Source organism: Carcharhinus amblyrhynchos, chromosome 12 (genome assembly GCF_965287045.1).
Source record: "Carcharhinus amblyrhynchos chromosome 12, sCarAmb.v2.hapA, whole genome shotgun sequence".
NCBI classification, from domain to species: domain Eukaryota; kingdom Metazoa; phylum Chordata; class Chondrichthyes; order Carcharhiniformes; family Carcharhinidae; genus Carcharhinus; species Carcharhinus amblyrhynchos.
This window is the reverse complement of record NC_137335.1, coordinates 25,896,935-25,920,037: the sequence shown is the minus strand read 5'-3', so window position 1 is coordinate 25,920,037 and position 23,103 is coordinate 25,896,935. Positions and strand designations below refer to the sequence as shown.

The window sequence follows — 23,103 nt, the reverse complement described above, 5'->3', positions numbered from 1 at the left end:
AACAATATTTTCATTATAAATATAAGATGAACCTTTAGTGTCTTATTCAGTATCATTAAGATTCATTTATATGAATAATATTATTCAAAATTTCACATCAAGATTTGATTAATTAATATTATGCTTTATGGTTTGGTTTTGCAGAGCCTATTTGCCTGGACAAGTCTATTCTGGTTTACATGCTCTATCATTTGCTATTTTACAAGCAGAGGACATTGCAAGAGATTAAGGACTTTTATCATAAATGCTGATGTTGAATGCAATATACATTTAGGCGACCTGTAATTTAGCTATGGGTTCAAATCCACTGTGTTTGGGCAAGATTAATTTTCAAGATAAATATAAATGATAAAGTTGTGTATTGGCAATATTAACTGACTGTAACAATATAGATATATATAGCATCACCAATCAACCTTTGTTAATATTTACAATATTTAAATTATTTCCTAAAATTGTATTTATTTTAATATCGTAGCTTCTTATTATTTTAACCTTATTTGTCAAAGTCAAGTTAATTCATCATTATTATTCTATTGTTATGATTTAATTTTTTTTTAAATGACCAGCCAGGGAGTGGAAATTGCCAGCACTCTAAAGGTTCATTCACAGAATATGACTCTCTGCAACAAAGTTATGCCCACTGACCTAATGGTGACACTTAAGACAGCTGATGAAGCATCATGGGAGATAGCTCTCATCTATCAGTAGAGGAAGGCCATCTTCAATTTTTTTAAATATAGAATATTAGTAGCCATTTCTCACCATCATAGCCCTCACATTACACCTCGGACCAGCAGTACAATAGCACATTCTGCCACCTAGACAAAACAAAGCCTAAGGAAAGAATAGGTTGGTTTTGATTCATTTTCTATTTATAATAAAACAGATTGTACATCGGTTAGAACTATATCTGTGTGCATTTATTTGGTGCTGACTTATTCACTCAGGTTAGGGACATGGGGATATTGTCATTTTATAAATGGTGTGACACTACTGTGTCTTTAAGAAATGTATTTTTTAAAATCACATTCTCTGCAGGTTGAAAGCAGCTTTGTTTTCTTTCATTGTTGTCGACCTGTATGTTTAGATGTCCTTTTATTCCTGCTTAAATGATTTGAATGGGGTTTTGTTTATTTTTAATTCTGTTATGTTGGAAACAGTTTTACTTGCCTTCCTGGAGCGAAAGCTCTTTTGTAAGTGTTTGCTTGCTAAAAGCAAGTGGCCAACTTTGGCTTATTTCTACCTTTAGGTCTTCTGGAAGTTACAAAGGCCAGGAAGTCAGAGCTTCAATTCTATCCAAAGAACTAATTCACAACAGGTTTTGATGAGCCTCAAAATCATGTGAACATTTTTATTTTTCTGTGCTAAACCTGAGCCAGGTGTATGTCTATAAGGAGGTTTGTTCTATTGAAATGGGGCAGCACGGTAGCACAGCGGTTAGCACTGCTGCTTCACAGCTCCAGGGTCCAATTCCCAGCTCGGTTCACTGTCTGTGTGGAGTTTGCACATTCTCCTCGTGTCTGTGTGGGTTTCCTCCGGCTACCTCCCCCAGTCCAAAGATGTGCGGGTTAGGTTGATTGGCCATGCTAAGAAATTGTCCCTTAGTGTCCAGGGATGCGTAGCTTAGAGGGATTAGTGGGTATAATATGTAGGGATATGGGGGTAGGGTCTGGGTGGGATCGTGTTCGGTGCTGATTTGATGGGCTGAAGGGCCTCTTTCTACACTGTAGGGTTCTATGATTCTATGAAACAGTTCATTTAGTTGTTAAGGTTTACACAATATCTTAGGTTCTTTTTCTTGTTTGTAATTGATAAAATCTATTGCTAATTTTCTATGTGTTAAATGTATCTTAATTAAACTTTGTTTGATAAAAACTCCCTAAAAGGCATCATACTTGAAGTGAAACATCCCAGGCTTACTCTAGCCAAATTCAAAGTTCAAAAGTTATGGGGCGGTATTTTACGGCCTCGCTTTGGAGTTGTCCAAGATGGCTCTGTGCCCCTTCTCCTTTCGCAAAACCTCAGTGCAACACAAGGTAGGAGAGGTAGGTAGGAGAGCATCTTGGGGATGGAGATCATAATTCTATCTCCTTCACGATAGCATTGGAAAGAGATAGGATCAGGCAGACTAGGAAGGTGTTTGTCTAGAGTAAGGGGAAATGTGAAGACATCAGGCAGATAATTGGACGAATAAACTGGAAGGAGGTGTTCTTGGGGAAAAGTACAGCAGGAAGGTGGTGGATATTCAAGAAATGTTTGACTGGAGCTCTGAACGATAACGTTCCAGTGAGACAAGGAGGTTTTGGTAGGGCGCGGGAACCGTGGTGCACGAAGGTTGTGGTGAACCTAGTCAGGAAGAAAGGGAAGGTATATAAAAGGTTCAGACAGCTAGGAGATGTTAAGGATCTAGAGGAGTATAAGGCTTGTAGAAAGGAGCTTAAAAAGGAAATTAGGAGAGCCAGAAGGGGGACATGAGAAGGCCTTGGCGGGTAAGATTAAAGAGAATCCCAAGGCCTTCTACAAATATGTGAAAAGTAAAAGGATGAGAAGAGAAGGGATAGGACCTATAAAAGGTGAAGGGGGAAAAGTCTGTGTGGAACCCGAAGAAATGGCAGAGGTGCTTAATGAGTACTTTGCCTCGGTATTCACGGTGGAAAGTGATCTGGGAGGTTGTACTGCAGAATTGCAGCAGACTGAAAAGATTGAGTACATGGATGTTAAGGAAGAGGATGTGTTAGAACTTTTAAACTCTATCAAGATAGACAAGTCACCAGGACCGGATGGGATGTACCCCATGTTACTGTGGGAGGTGAGGGAAGTGACTGCAAAGCCCCTGGCGATGATCTTTGCATCATCAATGGAGACGGGAGAGGTTCCGGAGGATTGGAGGATTGCGGATGTGGTTCCTATTTTCAAGAAAGGGAACAGGGATAGCCCAGGAAATTACCGATCGGTGAGTCTGACCTCAGTGGTTGGTAAGTTGATGGAGAGGCTTCTGAGGGACAAGATTTATGAATATTTAGAGAAGTTTAGTATGATCAGAAATAGTCAACATGGTTTTGTCAAGGGCAGGTCGTGCCTTACGAGCCTAGTTGAGTTCTTTGAAAATGTGACTGAACACATTGACGAAGGAAGAGCGGTGGACGTGGTTTACGTGGACTTCAGCAAGGCGTTTGATAAGGTCCCCCATGCAAGACTTCTTGAAAAGGTGAGAGGGCATGGGATCCAAGGGGCTTTGACTTTGTGAATCCAGAACTGGCTTGCCTGCAGAAGGCAGAGAGTGGTTGTGGATGGGTCTTTTTCTGAATGGAGGTCGGTCACCAGTGGAGTGCCCCAGGGATCTGTTCTAGGACCCTTGCTGTTTGTCATTTTCATAAATGACCTGGATGAGGAAGTGGAGGGATGGGTTAATAAGTTTGTCGACGATATGAAGGTTGGTGGTGCTGTGGATAGTCTGGAGGGATGTCAGAAGTTGCAGCATGACATAGATAGGATGCAAGACTGGGCGGAGAAGTGGCAGATGGACTTCAACGCAGATAAATGTGTAGTGGTCCATTTTGGCAGGACCAATGGGATGAAGGAATACAATATCAAGGGTAGGAGTCTTAGCTGTGTTGAAGAGCAGCAGGATCTTGGGGTCCGGGTCCATAGGACTCTTAAATCGGCCTCGCAGGTGGAGGATGTGGTCAAGAAGGCGTATGGTGTACCGGCCTTCATTAATCGAGGGATTGAGTTTAGGAGTCGGGAGGTAATGCTACAACTTTATAAGACCCTTGACAGACCCCACTTGGAGTACTGTGCGCAGTTCTGGTCGCCTCACTACAGGAAGGATGTGGAAGCTATTGAAAAGGTGCAGAGGAGATTTACAAGGATGTTGCCTGGATTGGGAGGCATGCCTTATGAAGAAAGGTTGAGGGCGCTGGGACTCTTTTCCCTGGAGAGACGTAGGTTGAGAGGCGACCTGATAGAGGTTTATAAGATGTTGAGAGGAATAGATAGGGTGGATTCTCAGAGGCTATTTCCCCGGGCTGAAATGGTCGCTACGAGAGGACACAGATTTAAGGTGCAGGGAAGCAAGTACAGAGGAGATGTTAGGGGTAAGTTTTTCACTCAGAGGGTGGTGAGTGAATGGAATTGGCTGCCGTCGGTGGTGGTGGAGGCGACCTCGCTGGGGTCTTCTAAAAGACTTCTGGATGAGTATATGGGATCTAGTGGGATTGGGTGTTATAGATAGGCCTATGGCTTAATAGGTATAGATGTGATCGGCGCAACTTGTGGGCCGAAGGGCCTGTTTGTGCTGTAGTGTTCTATGTTCTATGTTCTAAGGTTGTGCAGAGTGCAGTATACCATGACCATTCTGGGCACACTGGCTGGTGCATATTGACTGGTACTGCCAGATTCGTCCAGATACCTGAAGTACTCCATCACACTTCTGGCAGTCTTATTGCATTCATTTTATCCCGCCTCAAGTTTCTGAGAGGTGTCATTTCCAGAGAGAGAAGTGTGAAAGTCAACACGAGTTTAAAGTTTAAAGTTTATTTATTAATGTCCCAAGTAGGCTTACATTAACACTGCAATGAAGTTATTGTGAAAATCCCCTAGTTGTCACACTCCAGCGCCTGTTTGGGTATACTGAGGGAAAATTTAGCATGGCCAATTCACCTAACCAGCGTATCTTTCAGACTGTGGGAGGAAACCAGAGCACTCAGAGGAAACCCATGCGGACAAGGGGAGTACATGCAGACTCCACGCAGACAGTGACCCAAGCCAGGAATCGAACCCGGGTCCCTGGAGCTGTGAGGCAACAGTGTTAACCATTGTGCCACTGCACTGCCCAAGTCCTTTAGAGGCTGAAACAGGAGAAATTATACAGAGGAATTAGGAATTAGAAAAGGCATTTAACAAGTATTTTGGGTCTATTTTTGCAGCAAAAAAAACCAAAAAATAATGGAAAACCAAAAAAATCAATATTTACAAAGAAAATATTCTGGAGAATTAATAGGACTAAAAACCAACAAATCCCCTGGACCCGACTGCCTACTACCTAAAGTTCTCAAAGATTTGTTCTTTGTTCTTCTGGACAGCTGCAGAGTGGACTGGATGTAATCTTCCAGAATTCTCTAGATTCTGGAACGATGCCAATGGATTGGAAGGTTTCAAGTGTAATACCACTATTCATGCAAGTAGGGAGAGAGAACCACAGGTCATCAGTCACCAGGGAAATGGTGGAAACTTAACTAAGAAAGTAGTAACAGAGTATTAAGAAAATAACATTACGATTAGCTAGAATCAACGTGGTTTTCTGAAAGTGAAATTGTGTTTAGTTTATTTATTAGTCACAAATAGGCTTACATTAACACTGCATGAAGTTACTGTGAAAATTCCTTAGTCGCAACACTCTGGTGCCTGTTTGGGTACACAGAGAGAATTTAGCATGGCCAATGCACCTATTTGGATTGTGGGAGGAAACTGGAGCACCCAGAGGAAACTCATGCAGACAAGGGGAGAATGTGCAGACTCCACACAGACAGTGACCCAAGCCAGGAATTGAACCCGAGTTCCTAGTACTTATTTTCAAGGCCTTTAGGGATGTGATTAGCAGGCTACATAAGGGGAACCAGTGGATATAATGTATATTTGGATTTGCAGAAAACATTAGACAAGCTGTCAGTGAAAGTCGGTTGTATGAGATACGGACTCAAGGTTGGGAGTTATACAATATTCCTGAATAACTGCCAACATCTGACATGACACTCTGACCCTCTTGAGATAGTGTTCTGACATGTCAAGGAAATTATGCTCTGGCCAGGATTTATTTTAATTGTTCTAACCTAATTTTACACCATGGGCAGGATTTAAGGTCTTGCTCATCCCAAAACTATAAAATCCTGGCCAAGGTCAATGGACCTTCCCATGTTCCTCACCAGCTCCAAATCCCATAGCGGGCAGGACAATAAAATTCTGGCGTATGTCCTCATCTGAGGACCAAAGTAGCAAAATCTATGAGCCATGTGACATGACAGATCAAACTGAAAGTTTGAACAGATTACTGAAATTCCAACATGTACATATAGCACCAAAGTATATAAAATAACCTCTTGGCACACGTACTGTGAATAAATTTTTCACACAAGCAAGTAGGAAAGCAACTACCAGTAGTCAACATCTCAACTGCTACTTTCTTTTTGCTTTGCTTTCACTGGTGAATCCCAGGAAGCTAAGAAAACCTGTGTAGCCAAAGTTAAACTCCAAAGCCCACAGTGACTTATCATCATTATGAAAATTGACAACCCCCTCTCCAGAGGACTTTGCTTTCACAAAGTCTAACACATTGAAGTTAAGTGTGGAAATGAGAGCACTGGAGCTGGATTCCTGATGTATTTGCATATCCATGGGCTCTACCTGTACCTCAATCAACACACTCAACCATGTTAAAATTCTTCCCCTTAGAAAGGTGAATCTCTTGTTGATGGAGATGGTGGCATTGATCAAGGAACGCAAAGGCCATACGCGTGGAATCCATTACTCCTTGAATCGCGAGGATTCCTAGCACTCCTTTCAATTGTATGGCCTTGTCATACTGTAGCCATGTATCTGAGGGAAAACAGATGAAACAACTTACTCCGACAATGTATCTTTCACCTGCTTGTTTGGGAGTGGTGGCGGACAAGTGCAATGTGTCTCCATTGCTGCCTGATCTTTCTACTCCACTTCTTCTGTTCTCCTGAGAACAATCATATGGGGAATTTTGCGTGCGAAACCTAGATCCAGATTCTCAGGGTCTGAATCAAACTGGAAGAGAGACTGCCAGGGAAAATGTCACCAACATTATGCATGCTGATGTCCTGCCAATATTCCGGTGTGAGCGATCTTTGTGAGGGCGGGGGAGTGCCAACTGGCGTCATTAAGGGTTTGTTTAAAGCCCACTTCCATTAAGGAATTGGAATTCTGGGACCAGCCCAGCATTCAGCAGCTGTACATCTCAGACCAGCTGAAGGCAGGCATGAATGTCAGTAGTGAGGTATGGAATCTAGAAATGTTTCTAAAGCTTATCAGTTGAAAGGGATGATGTTCTAAAGTTCCAAAGAATAGTCATATTGGACTCAAAACATTAACTCAATTTTGCTCTCCACAGATTCTGACATTTCTGTTGAGTTTCTCCAGCACTTTTTGTACTTATTGCAGATCTCCAACACCTGCAGTATTTTGCTTTTATTTTACACATTGAAGGGGATTACATTTCTGAAGTAAATGGGTCTCTAATGGTCCAAACTTTTATGTGATTCTCTTAAGGTGAGGCATCATATGTAAGTACCAATGGTTTGGTTGGATCATAGTGTACAAGCAATGCCATTGAGTGTAACGCCTGCTTTACTTTGGTAGATGCCTTATTTTGTGCTTTCTTCCATATCCAACTCTCATGCTTCGTCAAAAGATGATCAAGTTGAGCTAAGATTGTAGACATATTTTGTAGGAATGTTCCATAATAATTCAACATTCCCAGAAACAATTTTAATTCAGATACATTTTTAGGCTGTGATACTTCCTTTTTGGCTTTAACTTTATTTTCCAAAGAATACAAGTCTTTGGCATCTATGCCAAACCCAGGTATGTAACTTCATCTATTGACAGCATCTTGTTTAGAATCTTAGAATCCCTACAGTACAGAAGGGAGGTCATTCAGCCCATCAAGTCTGCACCACCCATAATCTCACCCAGGCCCTATTCCCATAACCCCACATATTTAGTTGGACATTAGTTGACCTGGTTTAGAGTATACAACTTGGGTTCCAAGTTGGGTTCCTCAAACTGTTTTTTTTAATGGAGTTGAACCAAGCATTTTTTTTTGTTTGTTTTGTACTGACTGCTTAGCTTTACACCACAATTATAAATGATACTTCTGATTAGATCAGAAACATACATCAGTTCTGCAATTTCTAGGGAGTACTTGCCCTCACATTGGAAACAAATTTCCACCCCTGCTGCTATATTCCCCCTCTCAGAAACTGCTGTGTCCTCACTCAGGCTGATCCACACAGCATCTGTTTCCCACCATAAAGAGCTCACCTCACTGGGCACGCTTTGCAATTCGCTCATGCCCTGCTCCACACATTCAGTCACCTGGGCCATCCCCACAGCTTTTTGTAAAGAGATTTTGGTCTCAGCCAGCAACTTTTTCTGTATTACAAGGCTGTTTATTCCCACAGACCATAGAGTCTCTTAACATCTCTTCTAAAGCTGGACCAAGTTCACAGTGCTTGTCTAACCCTCTCAATCTGGCAACAAAACCGTAGACTAACTCCCTGGCTCCAGGACTGCAGAATGAAATTTATACATCAACATAACTATTGAAGGTCTTGGTGGCATTGAAATAATTTTTGATCAACTTGATATCTGGTCTAGAGACTCTGTAAAAAGTCTGACAACACCAGGTTTTAGTCCAACCTATTTATTTGATAATAGACTCACAAGCTTTCGGGGTTAGCCCCTTCGTCAGGTGAATGGAGAGTTCTGGCCTCAGACAGAGCATATAAAGCACAGACAGTCTGTGCTTTATATGCTCTGTCTGAGGCCAGAACTCTCCATTCACCTGACGAAGGGGCTAACCCCGAAAGCTTGTGAGTCTATTATCAAATAAATAGGTTGGACTAAAACCTGGTGTTGTCAGACTTTTTACTGTGTTTATGCCAGTCCAACGCCGGCATACCCACATCAAAAGACTCTGGACAGAATTCGCCAAGCTTGCACACCCCACTGCCACTGCCAACGAAAATGAAGAATTTGACTCTCAGTCCCAAAAATTTGCAAAATTCCAGCTGCAGGCAAGGTTGGAAATTCCTGCCTTTGTCTCTGGAGTATCAGGCAATGTTAAACTTTTCACTAAGCTGTAGGGATTTGTGTCACAGAATCACCTTTCTCTTTTCCTCAGTTGTGATCTTATTTGCTACAAAGAAATATAATGTTTTTCAATATAATGGCTCCAGTTTTCCACCTCTGGGTCAAATGACTTATCTTTCTGATTAAAGGCATTTTTATTGGTATGTGTATGTTAATTCTTCACAACTCTAATAAAAGGCTTTCCTCATCTCCAATGTAATAATTTCAAAAGTGACTCATTGTGACTTCAAGTTAAGAAAGTTTATCACCAACAATGTATATACATACAAGCAATAGTCTGACAGAACTACAATACGTATCTACACTCTTCCGCTCACAGCCTCCAACTGAGTTCCTGCCCCAGCCTGGTGGTATGCCCTTGCACTCAATTGGCCCAGCTTCCCGCGTTGCCTCTCCAAAGGGTTCAGCCTGATCACGTGCCCCTCAGCAATTGCCACAGTTATGCCAGCTAATCTGCCTCCATTACTGTCCCCATTAGCTTTAATTGGACAAGTATCCTGCCTCAGGGCTCAGAAGTCTGAACTTCAGTTAGTTTCCCATCGGAGGCAGATTTCTGACACAGAAACTGATCCAGCTCCCTTTTCCATGCACATGGTGAAAATCCTGTTTCTGTACTGGGAAGAGGCGAGGTTGAAAGGAATGACACTGTTGAGACGTGATGGAAAATATATGTACCAGCTGGACTACTTTATAAAGTCATCTTTTCTGTGTCTTCAAAATGAACAACTGCTGAGCTGACAAATCATCTCCACCCAGTCACTCAATACCTTGCAGCAGTTTTAAAGTAACAATGGCACGTGGGTGGTGAGTTGACTCCAGCCATTTTGAAAAAAGACAAGTCTTTGTAGGTCTTAATCTCCCACAATGGTATTAATGGCTGGAGCATTATCAGTCCTAAAATGATGGTTTCAACAAAGGGAGCTTCAGTTTACCACCTGAAACATGTTTCTCCTAGGACAAAGGAATCTTGACTCCAATTAAACACCTAGATTCCAATCTTGGGAATATACATCCAGTGTCCAACACTGGGGAGGTATGTCATATGATCTCCCACAAGCTGCATTGCCATATTGTTTTAGTGGAACTGAATTCAACCCATTACTGTTTGACCACAAATATGAACATAACTCCAGGTAACAGCCTGTGCTGTCTACCATCAGAAAGAACTCTGACCCTCATAAAACCTGCAACTGCTGCAATCTTGGAACTTGTGCCTCCAGACTAACTCAATCTATGTAACTTCTCCCATTGTGGAAATCTTGTCCTGGAATGATGGACTGTTCTACAATTAGTCAGCCTCTCTTCAGAAGGAACATTCCAGTTGACTTCTGATTCTGGACACATATTTACCTTATTTCCCATTGATTTTACCTTGAGCCAATTTATTAATCGAGGATTGGAGCATTTCCAAATATAGGACTGGGATAAATACCATTTATGAAGGGAGAAATCAGAATTTAAAAAATCTTTGTTTATGGACAGGGAAGTGAGGAAATTAGAGCAATTTAAATTGATCCCCTCCTGTTTATGAAAATAAAAGAAAGCACAGCCATCAACATTAAAAAAAGGGTGGAGGAAAGTCATTCTGTAAGTCTTTACAAAGTACCTGTCAGGCTCCTTAAATGAGCAAATGCCTTTAACATAGCTTGTATTAATAACAGGCAGGTCTGTCATACGAGGAGAGACTAAGTCGGTTAGGAATATATTCACTGGAGTTTAGAAGAGTGAGAGGGGATCTCATAGAGACTTACAAAATTTGAACAGGGTTAAAAAGAGTAGATTCAGAAAGAATGTTCCCGATGGTGGGGGTTCCAGAACTAGGGGTCACAGTTTGAGGATAAGAGGTAAACCTTCTAGAACTGAGGTGAGGAGAAATTTCTTCATCCAGAGGATGTGAATGTAGTTGAGGCCAAAACGTTGTCCGATTTCAAGAAGAAATTAGATATGGCTCTTGGGGCTAAAGGGATCAAGGGATATGGGGGGAAACGGGGGAATTAGGATATTGAATTTGATGATCAGCCATGATCAAAATGAATGGCGGAGCAGGCTCGAGGGGCCGAATGGCCTACTCCTGCTTCAAAATTCTATGCTTCGATTAATCTCTATTGACATTTTATACAAACAAGATGGCAACTGAATACAGTTGAAGTGGAAAGAGAAGTATGTAACCTCACAACTTTATTACCAACTCAGCACATCTGAGTTACGACAATTAATGACACTGTAAAATGGGACAATTACAAAACGGAACTGGGATCGGACACAAGGGACGTTTACCAAATTTAGCACTACACACATCCAAACAATCCGGGCTCCTGTGCCAACAACCTAATTCAGACTGATATGCTGACACATAATTCTAGATATCAAAGTAATAGTTTATGTGGAGTGAGGAGGAAGGTGTTTCAGACAGGAAAGACAGAAGTTTGGGCTTCTCTGCTGTTTTAACTCTGCAGCATTTTAGCCCTGACAGGAAGTCAGCAAGTTTGACTGGATTAGTTCCCAGCTGGGCAGGTTACATTCCACAACAGGCCAACTCTGACACATAATTCCAAGAGATGAGGGCAGGGTCTAATCCCTGACCCCAGAATAGAAAGTTAAATTTCCAACTCTGGGAGCCTTTTATAGGTAGAATTTGCCTGGTGGCAGGGAGATTGGGGGGCCCAGGTGGAAGAACTCTTATACACAAATCAAAATACTAGCAATTAAAATTAAGATTTTATATTATTACCAGCTTGGATAAAAATTGCCAATTGAAAATGAAATGTAGCAGCACATGGATATAACAATGGTCCATTTACAGCCAAGGTATTTTATCATCAGAGGTGGAAGGAACATTGAAGAGATGATAAGAGCTGCATAGATGACACTTAATGAGGCCAGACCGAGGCCTTGATCACTGTTCAGGCTGCTCTGCAAAACGGCAACAAAACAAAAGATAAGATAAATCGCATAATGCAAATTAAATACATGCAGGCAATACCTAAAGCAAGTAACATCAGATTTGTTTATTTAATAATAAAGAACAGGCTCAAATGAAACTCTTTGTCTGCTTCACCCAGGCAACTTGAAACTGATCCACCAAATATTTGAAGTTGGTGATTTAATGGGGAAAAGTTCTATCATGTGCCACTATGAATCCTGAGGGTGGCATGGTGGCACAATGGTTAGCACTGCTGCCTCACAGTGCCAGGGACCTGGGTTCAATTCCCAGCTTGGGTCACTATCTGTGTGGAGTTTGCACATTCTCCCCGTGTCTGCGTGGGTTTCCCACAGGTTTCCTCCCACAGTCTGAGAGGCGTGCTGGTTAGGTGCATTGACCATGCTGAATTCTCCCTCAGCGTATTTGATCAGAGAGATGCCTGAAATCACAATGCCAAGAGTGATGTTTAGGACTCCCAGAGCTAGAAGGGACAGTCTAGCCACAAGGCCCCTATTCCTGGATAGTGCTGAGATCAACCCTTCCCCATCCCAAGCCCACCAAACCCCCAGGACCCTTGGGGAATCCTTCTTCTGCAGCCTGGCAGAAGCAGAGGTGTATACAGGCATGGCGCCTACCTCCTTGAATCCCCCCGCCTTGCACTACAAGGTGTCAGGTCAGGGTGTCACTGTCCAGTGCAAGGTTGGCACTGGGGGTTCTTAGGGGGGATCTTGAAAGAGGTGTCTCTCTTGTGGGGGGGTGCTGTACAGGTCTATGGCTGGGGGAGGGGGGGAGTCACCCTCATGCCTGTGTGGTGTGGGGCATGGGGGTGACCCTTCTTTCCATGATGGAGGTAGGTGACCTTTGGACAACACTGCTGTCTATTATGCTATGGTCTGAAAAACACCCATTTACCATAACTCAGTGAGTTGAAAGTTCCAGCCCTTACTGCTGGCAGGATCTTCCAGCTCTACCAATGGGGAACCCTCTCCACGGCAGGTTCTCCAGCAGTGCAGCCAGTGAACAACTCAAAACACTTTTGACATTGATGGGACAGAAAGATCCCGCTGCCAGCCAATGGCCAGCCACCTCTGCCAAGGGAATATGCTTCAAGAGGGTAGAAAATGCTGCCTATTGTTTTCTGTTGTTAAATTAACCTTTTCTCAAAGGTGACATTGATTTTTCTATTCAATGAGTCTCAGTTTTGTTATCTTTTATATGGTACTTTGTCAAACAATTTGAATTAATTATAGACAACATCCATTGCATTACCATCATCGACGTTCGGTTAGATTAGTCAAGCACAGTCTGTGTTTTACAAATCTGTGCTGGGTCTCCCGAATTAACTTGAACCTCTCTCCAATGACTTTTCCCCTGGAATATTGTTCCTAAAATGTTACTATGAGATCAGTGACTTTGAAAAAGAAAATCAAACTCCCAGTTATTAACTGGGAAAATTACACCTCACGATTTCACATTTTAAATAAATTAAAAGTTGAATGAAGCAGGTACAGGTATTAGAGCACAGCATCCCGAATCCTCAATTGAAGCTGGCAACACTCCCACTCTGGATAATACTGTAATCCCCCATCAGGCATTTCTCTGCAATATATCTTTTATCAATAAAGGGCTGAGTGGTGCGCAGTCTGCCTGCACTTTTTCTGAGGAAACACAGGGGCACCATATCGGAGTGTTTGAGCTTGAAAGCTGTCACAGCGTTTCAATCACTAATGGGTTCACATGTGGTGTTTTGTACTTTTTTTCCATTTTCTGTAAGTGCACTATATAAATCAACAGATGGATGCATTGATCTATATTTACTTAGTGGTGCACATAATATTCAGGTAAACATATAAATGTATGTCCTTATCAGTGTCAGTGAAGACAGCAACCAGGAGTCCATCCCTCACCTGACAGTTGTGAGGAGTGAATCCAGGCATGTTGATCATAGTCAATTGGGGTATTCTGTGAGACATCCGCTGGTGATAGTAGTTAACCAGTGTGTTTGAGTGTCAACGGACAGGTCAATTATTGGCTGTCCCCTAATACCCCCGCAAGAAGGTGGTGGAGAGACACCATCTTCACTCAATGTCGTCCATGTGTATTAGGTATTACAACATGTTTTTAGGAAGCAAATTCTAGGATTTTGAGCTAGCGACATTGAAGGAATGGAGATATAATTCCAAGTCAAGATAATGCAGGTATGATGTTTCCATGTATCTTCTGCCCTCATCCTGTGGTACATGTCACGAGATTGGAGGGGACTATTGAAGGAGCCTTGGGAAGTTGTTGCCACCCATTCTGAGGAGGAGACACAGTGCTGAGGAAACACAGTGCTGAGGAGGAGACACAGTGCTGAGGAAACACAGTGCTGAGGAGGAGACACAGTGCTGAGGAAACACAGTGCTGAGGAGGAGACACAGTGCTGAGGAAACACAGTGCTGAGGAGGAGACACAGTGCTGCCACAGTGCACTGGTGTTGGAGGGAGAGAATGTTAAAGTTGCAAAATAGGGTACCAACCAAGCCAGGTGCTCTGTCACCTTTAAGTGTTGTTGGGGCTGCACTCATCAGGCAAATGGAGAGTATTCCAATGCATTCCTGACTTGTGCCTTCTGTAGATAGTGGACAGGCTTTGAGAAGTCATGAACTGAGTTATGCAGCTCACGTTTTCCTGCCTCTGACCTGCTATTGTAAAAATAATGAAATGATTGGGTTAGTTCAGTTTGTGGTCAATGATAATCTCCCAGGATGTTGATAGCGGAGCAGTTGGTGTGGTAATGTCATTAAATGTCGAGGGCAGATGGCAATTTCTCTCATGTTGACACCTGTGTGGTAATAAGGTCAGTTTATGCTGCCCATCTCGAGTGGTAGTGTTTTTGTGGTGCATTCATGATATCTGCATCTTCTAAGTGTCAAGTAAATCTGCACAGGAGCATTCTTATCATAAAGGCAAGGCCTATGTGACCGTTGCCAAGAAACACTTGCAGATCCCTCTGTCTCACTCTTTTTTTATCCATTCCTCCATCTCCTCCTCCTCCCCAGCACCCCCTCCCCCCTTCACCCTGTTCCCACCTTCCATTCTTATCTTTAAAGGCCCTAATTTACCTGTCATCCCAGGGACTGCTTCATCTGCTCCTCTACCCCTCGCTCCTGTTCCCACACTCAACAAACACTGAAGTCACAGAGGTTTACAGCATGGAAATGGCTCTTCAGCCCAACTTGTCCATGCCGCCCTTTCTTTAAAAAATTCCTGAGCTGGTCCCAATTGCCTGCATTTAGTCCATATCCCTCAATATCCACCTTACCCATGTAACTGCCTAAACACTTTTTAAAAGACAAAATTATACTGCCTCCACGACTACTTCTGGCAGTTTGTTCTAGACACTCACCACCCTCTGTGCGAAGAAATTGCTCCTCTGGACCATTTTGTATCTCTCCCCTCTCACCTTATGCCCTCTAGTTTTAGACTCCCCTACCTTTGGGAAAAGATATTGGCCATCTAGCTGATCTGTGCCCCTCATTGTTTTATAAACCTCTGTAAGGTCACCCCTCAGCTTTCTACGCTCCAGAGAAAAAGGTTCCAGTCTATCCAACCTCTCCTTATAACTCAAACCATCAAGTCCCAGTAGTATCCTAGTAAATCTTTTCTGCACTCTTTCTAGTTTAATAACATCCTTTCTATAATAGGGTGACCAGAACTGTACACAGTATTCCACATATGGCCTCACCAATGTCTTGTACAACTTCAACAAGACATCCCAACTCCAGTACTCAATGTTCTGACCAATGAAACCAAGCATGTTGAATGCCTTCTTCACCACTTGTCCACTTGTGACTCCACTTTCAAGGAGCTATGAACCTGTACCCCTAGATCTCTTTGTTTTGTAACTCTCCCCAACACCCTACCATTAACTGAGTAAGTCCTGCACTGGTTAAATCTACCAAAATGCATCATCTCGTATTTATCTAAATTAAACTCCATCTGCCATTCACCAGCCCACTGGCCCAATTGATCAAGATTCCATTGCAATCTGAGATAACCTTCTTCACTGTCTACTATGCCACCAATCTTGGTGTCATCTGCAAAATATTTTAACCATGCCTCCTAATTTTCATCCAAATCATTAGTATAAATGACAAATAACAGTGGGCCCAGCACTGATCCCTGAGGCACACCGCTGGTCACAGGCCTCCAGTTTGAAAAACATCACCCTCTGGCTTGTGTCATCAAGCTAATTTTGCATCCATTTAGTTACCTCACCCTGGATCCTGTGAGATTTAACCTTATACAACAACCTACCATGTGTTACCTTGTCAAAGGCCTTGCTAAGGTCCATGTAAACAACATCAACTGCACTGCCCTCATCTACCTTCTTGGTTACCTCTTCAAGAAACTCAATCAAATTTGTGGGACATGATTTTCCACTCAAAAAGCCATGCTGACTGCCCCTAATCAGTTCTTGCCTCTCTAAATGTCTGTAGATCCTATCTCTCAAAATACCTTCCAACAACTTATCCACCACAGACTCACTGGCCTGTATTTCCCAGGGTTTTCCTGTAGCCCTTTTTAAACAAAGGCACAACATTTGCCACCCTCCAATCTTCAGGCGCCTCACCTGTGTGGGGTGGTCATTGCAGGGAGTAACCTCTGCCACCAGATGGAGCTGGTCACATCAAAGCCATGATGTGGGTATGCCGGCGTTGGACTGGCGTAAACACAGTAAAAAGTCTGACAACACCAGGTTTTAGTCCAACCTATTTATTTGATAATATACTCGCAAGCTTTCGAGGGGTTACCCTCTGACGAAGAGGGTAACCCCTCGAAAGCTTGCGAGTATATTATCAAATAAATAGGTTGGACTAAAACCTGGTGTTGTCAGACTTTTTACCACATCAAAGCCAGGCATGCTGGTGAGTGACATTACAATTACACCTCATTTCTTTACATTTTAAAATTTATTTTATTTATGTTATTTATGAATGTAGGAATTAGAACTGTACAGTACTTGAATTTCAACTTATGCAACTTTTTTCCCCCAAAGAAGAAATGTCCTAACTAGAGTTTTTACTTTTATTGTAATGGAAACATTTAATTCACATAATATTGTTTCACTTAATGTTGCACTTTCCAGGAACACAATTACTACTTTAAGTGAAGAATTACTCTTCATGGTTCCTGAGGACAGTATCTAATGGATAGTGGGTAAGTGGCTGGGAAGGATACAGAGGGAGGTATGGTGGGAGTTAAGTTTAAGTTTTATTAACACTGCAATGAAATTACTGTGAAAATCTCCTAGTTGCCACACCCCGGCACCTATTTGAGTACACTGAGGGAGATTTTAGCATGGCCAATCAGCACGTTTTTTGGACTGTGGGAGGAAACTGGAGCACCCGGAGGGAACCACGCAGGGGAGATTGTGCAAACTCCACACAGACAGTCACTCAAGCCAGGAATCGAACCCAGGTCCCTAGCACTGTGCCCACTCATAGAGTGGAGTGAAGGTTCATGTTAGAGAAATAAGAATGATGTGGAGAGAAAGAGAAAAATCAAAACTGAGAAAAAGGGAATGATTGGAGAGTTGGGCCCAGGCAGGCCTTCTAACCAGCCTGCCTCAGCATCCATGTTCATCTGACATTGCCTCAGGCATCAGGAAACCCCAATCTTGCCTATCCACATCTCCAGAAATGCAGATATGTGGATCTTGAACAGAGATGATGGGTTCAGTTTTCCAAAGTTGGCAAATTCCAGGCCAACACAAAAATGTATCCCAATTGGTTGATGTGCCAATCAACTGGTCTCCTTTGTCACATATGGTGGGCCCGATTTTACCATTGTGCGGGGGCCTAAATGTGGTAAAGTCGGGCATGAGGCCATTAACATGATCTGTGCCTGCATCTGCGCAAATGTCCACTTTGACAGTTTCACAAATTAAGTGCACGTGCACTATTGTAGCTGTGGAATCCCTCCTGTCTGCTGCCTGTACTTGCAATCCAATTCGCGCCCGAAACAGGTGCGACGGTGATTTAAATGTATTTGCGTGCATTTAAATTGAATTAATGAACTGCCCGCCCAACTTTATCAGCATTTCCCCCTTTACCATTGCGTTCGCACATCCAGATTCGGCACGAAACAGACCTGCTCGGCAAAAGTCTGTTTTGGGCGCTCCAGCTGTTGAAGAGGTAAGTTCAGAGCTTCCAACGGCTCTGAGACTCAGATCGGTGGTTGGGGAGGGGGGGGGGGGGGGCGGCGGTGGAGGAGGAGGTGAATCAAATCATTCTCTGGTAGGGGGAAGGTGGGAGAAGGTGGGGGGGGAGGAGGGAAGAGGGAGGATTGATCGTTGTCTGGTGGGTGGGGAGTGGGGGTGCGGGGCGCTGATCATGGTCGGGGGAGAGAGAGAGGCCAGATTGTTGTCTAGTTGGGGGGGGAGGGAACCAGATTGTTGTCTGGTGGGGAGGGGGGAATGGAGGGAGGCCAGATCATTGGCTAGTGGCGGGGGGGGGGGGGGGATTCCTGAACTTTCTCTTGAGGGGGAGGCCCGATCATTCTCTGGTGGGGGGGAGTTAATTCTGTCGTTCCTGTTATAAATGCTACTCAGATTATATTTCACTTGCCATGAATGTTTTTCCCTGTACACCAGCAACTTCAGAAGCAGTAGGAATTATCTTATTACCATTTCCCAAATTATCTTCTAAACTTGGAAATGCAGCCCATAGAATTTACTGCAAGATGACTGTAGTTGACTGTTGCTAAACACAATTCAAAAGGTTGTTGAATCAGGCAACGGTTATTTGTACACAAACCTATATGTTTCATTACACAACTTCAATAAAGGCCTGGATATGTACCTCGGTGGAGTTTGCAAGTACAGGCAGCAGAGAGAAGGGATTCCACAGCGATATTAGTGCACGTGCACTTAATCAGTGAGACTGTCAAAGTACGGGGCTGTGAGCATGTGAAATATACTGGGGGGGGGGGGGGGGGGGGGCACATGGATCTCCAGTGGGGTGGGGGCAGAACAGGGTGGGTGTGGGGGAGGTCCATTGCCACTCTGTGGGTGATCGGGGGGGGGGGGAGAGAATGGGGGCAGAGGGTCGTGATCAGTCTGGGTAACAGGGGGCCAGATAAGGGGGAAAGTTATGTTGTAGGGGTGGGTGTGATGTCTGTGGGGGCCATCGCTCCTGGGCTGCTTTATCCGCTTTTTGTGACCCAGGAGCGATGTGACAGTGGTGCGATTTTCGATTATTTTTCCTCACTGTGCATGCACAGTTCAGAGCTCCGATTGTTTCGGGTGCGCTAAGCCTGCCCACAGTGCAATTCAGACCCATGATTTTTTTCAGGCTAAGTGCTAATGGAGGTGCCTGAAAGCAGATTTCCAAGTCGGATCTGAATCGCGCCCAGATTCAGCACTTAGAATGAAAATGGTAAAATTGGACCCGGTGTCTGGACTCCCAGCTGTTTTTGCAGCAGAACTCATTGCATCACACTCCTGACTTGTATTTTGCTGATGTGCTGAGCTTCACTAACATTGGGGAGGTTTGTGGCATCTCCTCCTCCTTCATTTGTTGCTAGTAGTTTAATTGTTCATCACCATACATGACTGGAATGTGCAGCTTTGATCTGATCCACTGTTTGTGGGATTGCTTTGCTCTGTTTTGGCTACTTAGCACATAGTCTTGTTGTGTCGTTTCACCAGGCTAGCACCTCATGTTTAAGTATGCAGCTTCTGGCATCTTTTTCTAAACTCCTCACTGAATCAGAGGTGGTCCCATGACTTGATGTTGATAGCTCAGTAAGCAACATGTTAAGTCATGACGTTATAGATCGTGCTGGAGTACATTCCTGCTCTGCTGATGGTCCACAATGCATCGTGGATGTCCTAGTTTTGAGATGTTAAATCTGTTCTGAATATACCTCATTTAATACAGTGGGAGTGCCGCACTGATATCCTCAATGTGAAGAAGCTACTTCATCTGCACAAGGACCATGAGTGGTTAGCCTAGCATGGGCAGATAATCTGTAACAAGTAGATTGCAGAGGGAAAATTAAGTAGATTTTCCTCCTCTTGTTGATTTTCTCACCACCTACAATAGTCACAGACTGGCAGATTTATCCTTCAGAACTTAGTCAGTAATATTTCCTCTTCTCTAATGACTACATGGCTTTCTTTGCACAAGGCATCATTATTGCTGAAATAACTCCATCGAGACCAGTGTCCCTTCACCAAACTTAGATTTATTTATAATAGTTAGTAATATTCACAGAGGTACTTCCAAGTACAGAGTATACACCCTGAATGCTGGTAAACCAGACACTCCACATTGTATACTTCCGCAGGGCTCCCGGATTGGACAGCATTAACTGCTTCAATCAGGGAGTTCTTTTATGTACCCAATGAGTAAACAAACTCAAATTAACTTAGGAACAAATTAAGAGGGGCAGCCCCCCAAAAAGGAAGGGGGGACAGCCCAAACAGAAACCAAAGTCCAAAGGAAACTTAAAACATTAAATCAAAATGTGATTATCAGGGTCTATATCACACCCCAGCCCCTGCAGTGCCCAGTGGGCACAGAAGGCATCAACTCCGGCCGTGGGCACCGCATGCTCCCTCTCCAGGGACACCTGGCCGCGAATGTAGCCATGGTTAGAGGGGCAAGCAGTCGGGATGGACGGCCCCGTCGATCACCCGCTGCCTGGACCTATAGATGGCGCGTCTCGCCAGGCCCAGGAGCAGGTTCACAAGGAGGTTGGCATCCCAACTCTCCCCTCTCTGCACCAGGTGCCCGTAGATCAGGAGTGTGGGACTGAAGTGCAAACAAAACATTAGTAAAAGGTGTTTGAGAAAACCAAAAAGAGTGTGCAATCTATAACATAAAATGTAGACATGGTCCACGGACTCCACAAGGCCACAGAAAGGGCAGTCTCTAACAGATCCACTTCATGGACTTTGTTAAAGACATTACAATTAGGTGGGATGTAGCTAGTAGTTTAATTGTTCATCACCATACATGAACAAGTCGGATTGTTCCTGTCCATCACTTTCCTTTGGCCGACTCCAGAAACACAGCTCAGCCCAGGAGAGGCATTAACAGTATATCACCAGTAAATGCATAGTGCTGAGGGAACAACAAACACCAAAGGCTTCTTGGAATTTTGATAAAGTGACCTTGAAATTGGCACCACAGTAATTACAGGAGCAATGGGTGAGTAAATTAGAGAGTGACCCAAAAGCCAGACCACAAACTGAAAAGTGCTGTGGCCAAGACTGCACATTGATTTGATTTATTATTGACATGTATTAGCATACAGTGAAAAGTATTTTTTCTTGCACACTACACGGTCAAAGCATACCATTCATAGAGAAGGAAAGGAGAGAGTGTAGAATATAGTGTTAAGTCGGTTCAAATGTAGAGAAAGATCAATTCAATGCGAGGTGGGTCCATTCAAAAGTTTGCAGGAAAGAAGCTGTTTTTGAGTCAGTTGGTATGTGACCTCAGACTTTTGTATCTTTCTCCCAGCGATAAAAGACAGTATGTCCAAGATGCATGGGGTCCTTGATTATGCTGGCTGCTTTTCCGAGGCAGCGAGAAATATAGACAGTGTCAATGGATGGGAGGCTGGTTGAGGGATGGCTTGAAATAGATATAAATCTGAAGTTAATTTCCATAATGTGACAATACCTTACAACTTCCAAAGATGGACAGATTTCAAATAGACTTCAGCATTTCTGGATAAAATTTATCCCTGTGCTGCTTACATAAATAATTATCATAATTCCCCCATAAAGTTTACTTCTTATTTATTTTTCAATTTAACTGCAGTACTTTATTCCATGGGGTGCTTTTTTGCATTTGCTGAAAATAATGATAAGCTTTGCTAACCACTAATGAACTGCCCAAATATACTCTTAAGTTATCCTACATGAATACAATTTTGTGGAAAGTACTATTGTAAATGATGTCTTATTTAAACAATGTTGACAAAGGATAGGCAAATGGTATGCCGGGGAGAACCAAATGATTTCTCAAATGGATGCAATTTTTGCTGACTTCAATATGACAAATGGTACTTCAGTTTTTTTACTCTTTAATGGGATGCGAGAGTAACTGACAAAGTCAGCATTTGTTGCTTATCCTTAATTCTCTTGAGAATTTGGTGGTATATTGCCTTCTCCATAGAATCCCTACAGTGTGGAGGAGGCCATTTGGTTCATCAAGTCTGCTCCAACTCTCTGACAGAGCATCTTACCCCAGCTCTCTCCCTATCCTTGTAACCCCACACATTTACCACAGCTGATCCATCTGACCTACATCTTGGAACACTAAGGATCAATTTAGCATGGCTAATCCATCTAGCCTGCACATCTTTAGACTATGGAAGGAAACGGGAGCACCCAGAGATAACCCATACAGGCATGGAGAGAATGAGCAAATTCCACACAGACAGTGATCCAAGGCTGGAATCAAACCCCGGTCTCTGGCACTGTGATGTCTAGGCCTATTTCAGTCCATCTGATGCAAGTACAGTTACAGTGCTGTTAGGGAGTTCCAGGATTTGGATCCAGTGACAGTGAAGGAGCAATGAAGTAATCCTAAGTCAGAATGGTGTCTGAATTGAAGGGGAATATACAGGTGATGGTGTTCACATGCATCTGCTTTCTAACCCTTGTACTTCTCCTTCTATGTAGCAAAGGTTGCAGAACTGGAAGGAAGTACAATATATCAAGTTCTAAAATAATGTTAACTAATTGGGACATTGATATCAAATTTTATTAATTGTAAATCTGTTTATCAAAAGGTCATATTGATGCTCTTTTGCATGAAAAGGTCATTGATACACCAGTCACTTTGTATAGTTTGTAGCAAAGTACATTATCCATTGATGAATTAAAATCAAGATGTGGCTAATTGCATTTCTGATTTAGAAAAGTGGTGAGAGGAAAGAGGACCAGATTTTCCGAGATTCCTGACACCATTACCATTTCTGACAATTTATTTTAGTGAAAGAAAACGATGTGTGTAGTCAGCCCACATACAGCATGTGCAATCAAGAGAAATATAAAAGAAGTGAAGGCTAGAGGGCCGACCGACTATGAATACAACTGAGTCACGTGCCAGTAAACAGGAGCAGGTCTTGGTGATAGAAGACAGCGAGTAGTGGTGAAAAGGTGTTTTCAGAATGGAGATCTATAGCTAGGTGTTCCTCAGGGATCAGTGCTGGGATCCCTATTGATTGTAGTACATATAAATGATCTGGAGGAAAATGTGGGTGGTCTGATTAGTA

General features: G+C 43.1%; 1 protein-coding gene across 1 annotated transcript in view; it reads right to left on the bottom strand.

Moving 5' to 3' along the window:
- Positions 1-23,103, bottom strand: part of unc93a (unc-93 homolog A) — a 79,956-nt gene that overhangs the window by 43,431 nt on the left and 13,422 nt on the right. The window contains exon 2 of the mRNA XM_080199767.1: positions 11,633-11,814. Within this exon, the coding sequence (XP_080055893.1) occupies positions 11,633-11,814 (182 nt within the window). The remainder of the gene's footprint in view (positions 1-11,632; positions 11,815-23,103) is intronic.